At 39.9% G+C, this 12,404-nt stretch overlaps 2 protein-coding genes across 3 annotated transcripts in view; both read right to left on the reverse strand.

Annotated features, from left to right (window-relative positions):
* e2f1 (E2F transcription factor 1) overlaps positions 1–12,404 on the reverse strand; it is a 408,003-nt gene that overhangs the window by 306,062 nt on the left and 89,537 nt on the right. The window lies entirely within an intron of this gene.
* ctnnbl1 (catenin, beta like 1) overlaps positions 1–12,404 on the reverse strand; it is a 62,365-nt gene that overhangs the window by 26,632 nt on the left and 23,329 nt on the right. For both annotated transcript variants that reach the window (XM_032520849.1, XM_032520848.1), the window contains exon 11: positions 6,509–6,690. In XM_032520849.1, coding sequence (XP_032376740.1) covers positions 6,509–6,690 — 182 coding nt within the window. The remainder of the gene's footprint in view (positions 1–6,508; positions 6,691–12,404) is intronic.

Below are 12,404 nucleotides of genomic sequence, written 5' to 3' on the forward strand. Positions count from 1 at the left end.
ATTAAAATGTATTTTATTTTAGTTTGTACAGCAAATTAAAGACATCAAGTCAGGTGTGGCCTCCTCAATTGCCTGTGATGAATCTAAAGACTAAAGGTGATATTGAACAAATTGCGCTGTTCTGCCGGTATGTAAACTCGACTGGGCCACAAGAATAAATGATCCAGTTGATACCACTAAAAGGCCAAACACGGGGGGGACGTCTGTGAGGCTGTCTGTAATTGTTTAAGAGCAAGAGGAATAACCCCCCGTGTCAGTGGTACAGACGGGGCACCGAGTATGACTGGCGCGCACAACGGCTTTGTGACTCCTGCAGAAGTCGCTGGACAGTAAGTTGCTGACTTTTCACTGCGTCCTGCACCAAGAAGACCTGTGTGCTCAAACATTTCCTCCGGAATGCACAGAAGTAATGAATGTTGTCATTCAGATTCTGAGCAAATTAGTGGCGAAAGGTTTAAATCCCCGTCAGTTCCGTTCGTTACTGGACGAGCTGGGAACAGCCAGAGTGGCTGGGAAAGCTCCACGTCTCGTAGACATGACAGCGCACCTGAACACCTGAACACCTGGACACAGGTCTTCAGGGTAAAGGACCCGCAGCCCTGTGTGTCCTTTACCCTGAGGAGCTGTGGAGGTTTTGCCATTTGAGCCAAGTTGACAGGTCTAGCCCTATTTTACTAAACCGTTAACCCAACGTTTTTTGTTTTTTTCCGGAGTTAAAAATGTTTTGTTGCAAGCAGAAATTATATTTTATTTTCTCTGCAGTCGTTCATTGATTTCATAAATGTAACACAGTATAGTTTGTTTATAAATAACACAAAGGCAAAAAAAAAAACGTTACATACAGTGTTATTTCATTTAAAATTTCAAAAGGGTTTTGTGGCTCCCAGTGCTTTCTTTACTGTGTGAAACGGGTCCAAATGGCTCTTTGAGTGGTAAAGGTTGCCGACCCCTGCCCTAGGGGATCCATAACATGCAAATAAACCTCAGTGGCCTGGATTCATTTATTGATTGACAGCTGAAGAAAGTGTTGTTTAGTTCTGAGGAACACAGATAGGTGTTACATCACCGAGACAGTGGTATACCTGTGCCCTGGGGAGAGCAATCAACCTCCCACCACTATGGGCTAACCTGCGGGGGGTTATAGAGACTGCATTCCCCGTCTGAAGCAGCAGAACTGAATTCTGGCTCCAGAGAAAGAAGACAAACGTCAGTACACATAATTAGCAGTACATGACGTACATGCTATTGTAATTTCTGTTAAAACAATTCTTCATAATGTATCATGTCCAGAACAAAAAACTGAAGTCACTGGGTTTTATTTGTAATTTACAGTTTCCGGACTGTTGTGTTGAAATCATTGTAGAAAAAAACTGTAGAAATGAACACATGATATAGGTTGGACCAGAGTGTTTGTATTTTTGGTTGTTTTTCTAACTTTGTACGCAGTTTTGGACAATTAACAATTAGCCTAGTCTTTCTTTCTTTATCTTGCTTTTTTTAGACTAGTCATGAAAAGAAAATCCCTGTCCTGATAATAGGTAGAGTTGCAGTGTTGAATGTCGAGAGGTCAAACACAGAGGCTGTGGCAACTACAACTTATGCACTAATTAATTCACAAAATAGTGAGGTTGCTTTTAAATTCATTTTTCGTCAAGTTTGCGGAATGTGCGCAGTTCTTCAAATGCAACAATAAGAAATCCACAACAGTTTTTATTTTCTAATATTTGTTTCTCTGGGGTTTTAGTTCCTAGATTTTTGTAGTCAAAGTGGGCTACTCGGGAGCAGAGGAGCATTTTGACAACAACAGGAATTAAATTACTGTGGTCATAATTTTAAGAAAAGTTCCAGACTTCTTGAAAAGACTCATGAAAAAGTTAATGTGGTGAAAAAGGCAGCTCTCCAAATTATATTGAATTCTTAGAAGACTGTAGGTAGCGCCTTGAACAAATTACTTAAAGCTGTGTAGTTTCAGTCGCCCCCATGAGGAAGTCTAAGTAATGCAACCACACTGTCGACAAGACGCAAGCCTTCAGTGGTTGTGCACCATATAAAAAAATAGTAGCGCACTATAGGTTTAATATTTTTGAATACGGTATGAAGCAACGTTTGCTAACACACCACAGTGTGAAGTATAAAAGCCCAGTCTACATTAAACAGTATGGTAGCTTTTTTTCCATCTCGACAAGAACATTTCTTTTGGTCTATATACAAAACAAGACATAATATTCATTCATATTCCTCATGAAACAAACAGCATATTACAATTTAAGTTCCACTTTTAAAATGGCTGATAAGAAAAGGTTTGAGTTATTAAAGTTATGAAATGTAGTCATCTCTTTCCGTAGTGAGAAATAATATCAGTGTTGTGAGACAAACTGATATTTGTCTCGTTCAACAAGCTAAGGTACAGGACCAGATGTGTGTTTGTGTTTGTAAATTGGATAAGAAGGAGACTTTAGCAAGAAAGTTAATGGGGTTGGTCAAGGTCCGTGGCTCTAGTGTTGTGTGGCAGGATTGGTCTGGCTCAGTGTGACCGTCTGCTCTGCTTATGATAAAACACAGGTCACTGCTTTATGCAAGATTAAATTAAAACCAAAAATATAACCTTTTTGGTTTCTAATGTTTTCACAAAGGAGATAGATAGAGCAGATATGCTTGCTCTAGCAGTTTGGACTAACACTTATCCTGCAGTCCTGAATGATAATTATCTTGTACTGTACATGTTGAGCAAATCCTGTCCTCAACATCACATTAAGTGTTTAATCTAAAACCTTTCATATACAGTACATTTAAATATAGCCCAGCATATTTCGACAAAGTACGAGTTTACAGAGAAAATCATCAATCCCCACCAGAGGAAAGTCCAAATATGAAGATGTTAATTAGATGTGTCTTTGCAAAGGGATCTAACAGCAAATCCCTCTCTCTAAAATACACTAATAATAGGATTACACAGCATGACTCTGAAAACACAGATAACAATCAAACTTGAATCATGTAAAATGTTACTGATCACAATCCAATCTGAGCCAAAGGCACTCGTGCTGGGAGGGGAGACGATCAAATGAGAGCTTCATTTTAATCTCTGCTTTTGACTGGAATATGTGACGCAAGTTTCATCATTTTCTCCAGATAACCAAGTTTCTGTATTACAGGCACTTGTCTAGTCTCATATTTTCTGCGATGTAGTCATGCTCTCTAAATCTCCATTTGTTAATATTAGAGGATAAATACTGTTGATAAAATTCCATCTTCTATCTTTGTAATGAAACTGCCATCATTTAAAACAGGAGTAGGAGGGGGGTGTTTTATTAAAAGCATCTTATTTCTATCTTGTTCCCCTCACTGCATACTTCCAACTACACAAAATATAAAAATAATTCTAACACAGGGCTCTTTCTGCTAGTATGCTTCACTCAACTATTTTACTGCATTCATTTGAAAATAAGGATGAAAACAAGGGCGTACGCTACATTCGGGAAGTGTTTCATACGGCATTCTAAACACATCAACTACAAGGGCCTCCGTTCACTCCCTGAGTGTGTCCTGTGTGCACTCTCTCTCCGTCAAAAAAACACTCGCACGCACACAAGCACACAAGGAAATACTCTTCAGAGCTGGAGAGACAGAGCTATGACTATTGAGTCTCGCCTTGTAAATTAGTTGTTTACTTCTGCTCCCTCTCACACTCGCTCGCATCATTAGCCACCTTAATGTAACAACCGGCTGCCACCAATTTCCATCATACAACCTCATTTTACTGGTAATGACAGAGTACATACACGATAGACTGACGTCCTAAAAACAAGGTGAATGGCAGTGTCGTGGCAAGAATATTCATGAGCAGAGAAATGTAGTTTGTTGTTTGGATTTTTTTCGTTTTTCTTTTTTCTATCCACTTACTATGTCTCTATTAATTATGTCGTTCTGTATGCTAATATGGCCTGGCAATCCCTGGTCATTTGGGCTGTGTCAATTTCTGAAACGGATTTCACGGGGATCAATCTAGGCAGGAGGTTTATGATAGAGAGCGTGCTAAAAAGAATGTGAGAGAGAGAGCACTGAGAATGGAAGGACAGAGAGGTCCCTACTTCCTAATTACTTTGTTAGAAGTGGTTGATAGTTAATTAATCTACAGAGTTAATGTGTGATTCTGGAGAACCACTTGAATCACAACATTTTCAATTAGTAGTCTGAGAAAGAGGGTTCACTCAACACGCCGAATATTATGACAGGCATCTCATTATGCCTATAGCTGTGTAGACAAGATGGGAAATATTTTGTTTTAACTATGGAAAATTCATTAAAAAATTACATTTGCACGTACATATTTAATTGTTGTTCATGTGTATGGTTGAATACAGGCTAATCTGCCAGATTATGTACGTGTTGCGCTCTCTGGCGACAGCACGATTACTGGGGTGGCATAGTCCAACTGAACGCAATATCACTTACTGTGACAGCACAAAAGGTTGACTTGATTGGTTATTTACTATGATATAGTGCAAATAATCCTCAGCTTTTGAGAATCTGGCTGTGGCTCAGTGGTAGAGAGGTTGCCTGCCAATCGGAGAGTTGGTAGTTCAATACCTGGCCCTGCAGTCCATTGTCAAAGAGTCCCTGAGCAAGACACCGAACCCTGAGTTGCTCCTGATGCTGCCCCATTGGAGTGTAAATGTAAATGGAATTTTCTTATATAGCGCTTTTCTAGTCTCAACGACTGCTCAAAACGCTTTTACATACAGTACAGAAACCATTCACACACTTTCATACACACTCGGCTGTGGCTCTACCACGGATCCACGGCCTTGTAAGCGTCTGTGTTTTTATTTTTATCCGATGAGCAGGTGGCACCTTGAACGGCAGCCTCGGCCGCAGTTTATAAATGGTGAATTGTTCCTGTACTGTAAAAATGCTGTCAGTAGTCTAGAAAAGACTAGAAAAACGTTAAAAAAGGACTATTTACATTAAACACAGAATGGGTATAATTTGCGTTTCCAATGTCAAAAGTTGTGGATGGTTCAATAGAACCGCTCCATTCTGTCCTGTTTTCTCGTTACTGCTCTGTTAGTGTACCTATCACACTGATGCATTAGTAAAAGGCAGAGCTAGAAATACTGCAGTCCGCAATTGGTGCAGACGTTCCTCAGCATCGTCTGTGAAGAGGAAATACAGCAAGTTTTTCCAGACGTTTTCTTGCTGGAGTTTTTAAAGCAGCAGTTGCTGTCAAGTTTACATTGTTGGCTTTGAAGTATCCTAAACTGCGTTTACCATTTGGCTTCCAAGCAGGAGGTGTCAACACAGAGAAGAGTTAAAAGACGAGCATCATACCAATTTTGCTCTTCTAAAAAAATAATACTCCATACATCCTCAGTGTGTTTAATAAATACACTCGCATCTAGACCACACCTGCCAGCCAAACCTCACAGGGAGAAAGTCTTCAAGGTGGATTTCCACATTTCTTTCTTAAAGCTTGTCTTTTAAGAGAGTGTCCGCCTTGCCAGGGGCTTTAACACACAGGGGGATAAGGTTTAACTGTGAGGACGGGTTATCTTCCCTACTCTTTCTCCTGCTGCTCGAGGAGGTCAAACGTTAATTCATCTAGTCCCTGGGTGAGATGGGACACAATGGAAGACAATTTGTTCGCCTTTGCAGGGCTGGGAAGCCCCACTGGAGGAATCACAATTAATTAATGCAGCCAGAGAGAGAGGAAGGGTTCCGCATTTTGGACGTAAGTAATCAAACAAAGAGCAGAGAGATGGACAGGGTTTCTTCCTCTTTTTCTTTCAGTCTCTTCTGTTTTGTTCTCTCACCCCGTATCACATGGACAGCCTATCTTTTTCGCTCTCTGGCTATTGTTTGCGCTGTCTAGCTCTCACTCAGAGACAAGAGAGGTTTGAGAGCGCAGACAGGAAAATCAATCAAGATTGAATTGATAGTGTAAACTGACAGGCCAAAGAGGCAGCAAACCGTGATACATGAGCAGATTGGGATCAAGTGTTTGACTACAAGTTGCTGAAAACTGGAAGCATGAGAAATTAACCCATCGTGTTTTGTGCGATCCCTTAAATTAGCACAGTTAGCAAACTAGAAATTTCTCTACTTAAACAAAAAAAATAATGAGATTAGAAGGACGTTAGCATATTCACATTATAACGTTTTAATAATATGTTACATGTACGTGGAACCTTTAAATAAATGTCATTGCCATTTACTGCTGATCGGGAAGAGATTTTTTGGGGAAATCAACTTCCCAAATCTGTGGTAATATACGTTTTAACTGCCACCTGTCACTTTTACATACTACCTTAGCTTCATGTGCACGCAAATGTGTAGGGAAGCCAGAGCACTTGGAATAGGCTAGCTCAAAACTTTGCAACGCAAGTAAGCTGCCAAGAAATTTTAAATGCTCCCAGCCCTTTAGGTCCTCAACATGAAAGAAAGAAGATGAAAATGATTTTCTTGAAAATAACTGTCTGCTGTTGCATTGTTCTCATTAGTGACTGACCTTCATGCTCCTTCTCTGAAGCACCAGTTTTCTTCATCTTCTTTGGGGTTTTCATGAAAAGTGGAAAGATGGTCCGCAAGCCCAGGATGTCTACAAACTTGTGACAGTTATCTGCTCCCTCTGGTCCAATCATCGCATGGTCCAGGACCTTCATAGCACTGGTTCGAGACATTTTCTTTTCTCTGCAGCAGAGAGGGGAAACATTGCTGAAGTTACCTATTTAGTCACTTATAAAGAGCATGCATATTTGCAATTAAGTGCCCTGAAAAGGTGTGTCTGTTAGATAACAGCCATAAAAACCTTTGTATTTAGGGTAAACTGGTAATACAACACTATTTTTATGCATTTTCTTTTTCTTAAATTTCTTTAAATTTTAATTTCAGACTTGAAACGTCTGCTTGTTCTCATTTCTAGAAGAACAACTCCGAAATAATGTGTTTTTTTGTTCATGGGAATGACTGAATCAACTCAAACATGGATACAAATACAAGGCCAGTAGTTGTTAAGAAAATTCTCTTACAGCAGAGATCTTCAACAGGGGGTCCGGGACCCTTAGGGGGTCCTCAGAGTTACTGCAGAGGGGCGTTTACGTTTCTGAAAGTTTCCAAGAAAATTAAAATATCTTAACATGAATCAAACATATTATTTGCAACATTATTAGTAAATATAAATCAGCTTCCCAATTTGTGAATTAGATTTATAAAATCTTGCAAAGAATTATGTTTTTAATAGCTTAATATTTTATACACTAAAAAAGATACATATAAAGGCTTTAAGCCATCCTCCATGTTTTTGTAGGCCCAGTTTAATATGCAACTTCATAAATATACAATATAATGTATGTAGTAAGGGGTCCCTGCTCCGTGTCGCTTTCCGTTAAGGGGTCCTTGTCTTAAAAAAACGTATAAGACACCTGGCTTACAGTTCTCCAACAGCTGCCTCAGGGTCTTGTTAGAAGAAACATCCTAGGTTATGTTGACAGTTTACATCGCCTACGGTACTGGTCTAGTATCTGTGTGACTGTCACACCCTCTTGACAACCCCCTTGTCACAGTACAGCACTGCTCTGATGACACGTTGTTGGCAGCTGTACCATTAATATTGTTTATTTGTCTCAGGCCCCAGAATACCACTGGCACGGCTAGATTTGTTTTATTTCCATCTGCCTTTTCCTACAGCAGCTTTGTGAAACACTTTTAATTATGAGGTAACAATTTTGTGAATCCTTTTTGATCTTATTTGGCAATTTAGGGGTGTTGATTATGCTAATAATCTAATCAGGAGCACACACCTACTCATGAACAGGCGGCATTCGTCACGTTGAAACAAGCGGTTTACAACAAGTTTGTGAAATTAAGAGAGTTTGGTGAATCTGATTTTTAACACTAATTAGGGCTGGGCAATATATCGATATATTGATGTGTGATATGAGATCGGATATCGTCTTAGATTTTGTAAAATTACTTAAGTGTTGTCTTTTTCCCTGGTTTCAAAGACTGCATTACAGTAAAGTGTTGTCATTTTCTGTGTAACCAGACTGTAGCATTTCTGTTAATTTTGCACTTACCCACTTTGTCATTATATCTACATTACTAAATATTATTTATCTTAAATCTCATTGTGAAGATGTTTTGTTAAAACATTAATTGTCAACCCTATAATATTGACATGGAGGTATTAGGACAAGAATATCGCGATATCCAGGGCTGCCAACTTTTCCCAAAACCTTGGAGTGAGATTTGGGGGGGCCAACCCATATTTTGCCGCGTACCAAGCAATTTGGGTCTACTTTAGGGTTTAAATTGGGATTGTTATATGTGGGGGGATGGGGCTCTCCCTGGGGGTCTGGGGGTATGCCCCCCAGGAAAAATTTGAAAAATAAACCATTAAATGGCACTTCTGGAGAGTTTTTTGCAAAAAAAGGAGAAATCAAGTCTTACATGATATGTGCAAAACTTAGGATAAGAACCTGTTTGTTGTAGTATCAACAGGTTTTAGGGCATTCAGCATTTACATTATTAACTTCTTATGATATAAGAACTGACCCACACAATGTGCCAAACATAATGAACCACATGAAGAGACAGCATATGTCATGGGTCTGTGGTGAACAGGTCCAGGGGTCCCTGGTGTAGGGACCAGGGACCCAAAGTTTAATAATGATGAGGGATCAACTAAGACCACTGAAATTCTAAAGAATGAGAACCACTAGTACATAAATTAATCCTTTAACCTTTGTGCCAATGGTCAGTAATGTTTGGCCCTCATCCTCTGTGCCCCACTTATGTTTTTACTTTTTTGTGAAAATAAGACTATTTGTTCATTTAAAAAACACAAATTAATATTACAGTACATTAGAGATGCACAGAGGTTAGAGATGCACATAGTGGCCCAACGTTCAGTATCGTATTTATATATAATAGATATATTAATAGATATATAGATATATAGTATATATAGTATAGCTCAGATGTGTTCACCAGATTTCTGCTCATATTTACAACTTTGTGCACATTCAAAATATAACTCCTCCCATCTTGTTGTCCGAGATGTGGAGAGTTGTAATATAGTCTGCTGTGCAGTCATTCCTCCGCTGATAGGTGGATCATTCAGACCGTCTGACAGACGCAGAGGCCATTTGGGTCTCTGGTCTGACGAGTTTAGAGGTGTCCGTACGCTGCTTTATCGGAGGTCTACGATGGATGCAACGGTCACTGCCCACAGCAGAGCGAGTCACCTACAATGAACTGAAGTTGCTACACCAGCCGCGCTGCTCACCTCCATCTTTACAGAGAGAGTGGTCACAAAGCGCGGACGGTCTGTGATAATCAGGATCATAACGAAGCGCGGTCGGGTCGTGATGCTCAGAGCTCATACCTGAAGCCGGGGAAATGCACCTGGATGGCTCGTGAAAAAAATGTTCTCATTTTGCGACAATTTGAAAATCCACAGACAGGGAGCGCTCTTGAACCACTCACAGTCTCTGAAAGCACAACTACGATCACAAGTGGCTCAACAGGTAAAAACATAGATAAACTCATCTTTCATAAATTTGACCAAGGGGTTCACACTTCAGCGTGAGAAATCGGGGGTGTGTGGCGTGTGCGCGTGTGAAACCAGTCAAATGCGTGTGTCTCACGGCCAATGCGTGAGAGTTGGCAGCCCTGCGATATCTGATTTCACCATATTGTCCGGCCCTAACGCTCATACAAAAAAATCCCTCAAAGGACAAAGTCAGAAAATGTAGCTGACTCCACACATCTCCACTCACAAAATAGTAAATTTATAATAGTTTGAGTTAGTAATGTTAGTAATGGCATCAGATTCCAACATGCTGCATATGAAAACATATGACAAATAAATAATAAATAATAAATTAAAATCCCCAAATGTTCTCTTACCTACAACACAGTTGAGCTTTGACAAAATCAGAGTGTAGCTTTAACTACAAGTTGCAATATGTGATATACTTACTGTAATAAATCCAAAAATTACCCCAATGCGTCATCAGATATTAAGGAAACATGCTTAGTTGAAATACTATCTTTTCTGACAACAATGCTATGGGTATTTTTAGTCATTTATTTTTTACAGGACTGATGAAAACGGAGTCGGAGTCTAACCTGTGGCCGCTGCATCAAGGAGTAAACCTCTATATGTGTGCCTTACTATTTATTCTCATGAGCCACACAGTTTTAATCAAAAACAGAACCGTATGAAGTGTATGCATGAAAACAAGAAATTGTTTCAGGTTTCAAGGTAGCAAAAAAAACACCCAATAGAAAATGTGTGTTCCGTCAAACAAATAAATTATAGCTATATTCATCGGTTTTCCATCATCAAAGCACTGGCACCATAAGGAGGACCAACTGTTTTATGCTCTGTCTACACCCCACACCTCACGCCTCCTCGCGGGAAATGTAGCTGTCTGTCACAGTGTCACTTCCTCCATTCCCGCCAATGACAGATGACAGTGTTTATCCCAGAGGAGGGACACATATTTCAGGCAGTTGAGTCTGGTTCTCCAGACAGACACATTATGTATGATGGACGGCAGGAGAGGCCAGGGGGGGGGGGAACGATACACAGTGTACTTTCCGAAGGGAAACTAGGCAATTCAGTTGGCAGACAGGTGACCTAACTCAACATCCTGGTGTTGTGAACTTGCCTACGCTGTCGTTGATGTGTAGTGGCTGGTAGAATAACAGCAGCAGTAGGTTTTTAATTAGACTCAAATTCTAGATGAGAGTGAATGACTCAGAGATGGGACCTTGCTTAGAAGTGTATTAACCTGTGCTGACTGACATGATCCTATACATCCCAAAGTCTCACCAAAACATTCTCAGTCGTGTCCAAAAAATAACAACTCCATAAAAAAAAGTGGTGGCGCTGTAATTTCACAAATTTGAAATAATGAAATACCTTTTGTAAAAACTACTGGTGCTATACTCACCATGATGGAGTATATGGTTCTTAGACATGTGTCTATAAAAATGACAGCAGTACATCACAGTTTTAGGAGGAGGTGTCTAGTCTGACAAACACTTAGCTGTGACAGGAATTTATCTAGACACCAGGTGTGAAATCTGTATGTAGCCCAATGCTGAAGAGGCCTGGTAGGAATTGAAATAGAGTTTTTGATGGAAAACTAATAAATGTGTCTCAGTGAGTGTTGATGATTTGTTTTGTAGTCTGTCCTCTTGTTTATTTATTTTATTTTTTATTTTGCAGCTGTGCCGGAATACTTTAAGCCCTGAGTATATATTATAACAAGCAAAACAACCGCAGTGTTCATCACCTAGCAAATATATCCTACACATTAACAACATGTAAGGGGTACAGCAGCTACAGGGGAAACTTCGTAGCAAAGCTCTTCCGAAAGTTTCTGATGGCAGTGGAAATGGCCGTTGAGTTGTGTTGAGCGCTTTCTATCGCAAAGCAAAATTAAGAATGTACCCAGTAATATGTTCATTTTCAAGTTATAGTTGCAAAGTCAAACTTTTCCATAATCACTTTATATTAAAAGGTGAACGAAAGACTGTAAATAGCCCCTTTCACACAGCATGTACAAGGCAGGATTGTTTTGCACTTTTTATCCGCCTTACCGTCTGTGGGAAAGTTACTAAGACGGAATGGGGGGACGGAGGTGCTGCGCCTTTAAGCTGGCAGCAGAGGTAGTCATGGAGCCGTAACAGAGCCAAACCAAAGTCTGTGTGAAAGGGTCAGCCGGCATGCGCAAGTCAGTCGCAGGTATGCATGCAACTATATCAGATTTGCCGCAGGGGGTGGTGTGGGTAAACGAGTCATAACTGTTCTGTCACTTAAGACACTGCAGTGCAAGGCGGTAAAGCAGCAGGCATAATAGGAGGACGACAGAGCGGCACAAAGAGACATTTTGCTAACCGAAAGTTGACTCCAACAGTAAGGAGTGCAAAATGAAGATAAGAAATGAGGACTGTAGCGACAGCGACTAACTGTCAATTTATCAGGACCTTATGACAGCTCATTCCACTGTCTGTCAGCCACTGTTGAGATGTTTTTCACTAAACGAATGACATTTATAAACTTCACAAAATCTATGGAAATTCTAGGGGTTTTCTTGGCCCAGAATCGGCCTTTTGGGAGTAACAACGCACGCTAGTGAGCATGATTGGTCTGCGTTAAAAAAAAAGGCAATTCTGTGTGTTACCTTATTTGACAAAAATCTTTGCATTTACCTGTTTCAGAAAATTTGACAAACAGAAATGTATATTATGCTTGAGTAAATAAAACCACAGTTAAATTCGGTAAAAAAGAAAAAAAGAAGAAAAATCACAGGGAGAGTCCGGTACAGCCTGACTCTGGAAATAAAACTGAGATTAGCTCTTTTTAGAAAAATTACGTTATATATATATAT

This window comes from Etheostoma spectabile, chromosome 7 (genome assembly GCF_008692095.1).
Source record: "Etheostoma spectabile isolate EspeVRDwgs_2016 chromosome 7, UIUC_Espe_1.0, whole genome shotgun sequence".
NCBI classification, from domain to species: domain Eukaryota; kingdom Metazoa; phylum Chordata; class Actinopteri; order Perciformes; family Percidae; genus Etheostoma; species Etheostoma spectabile.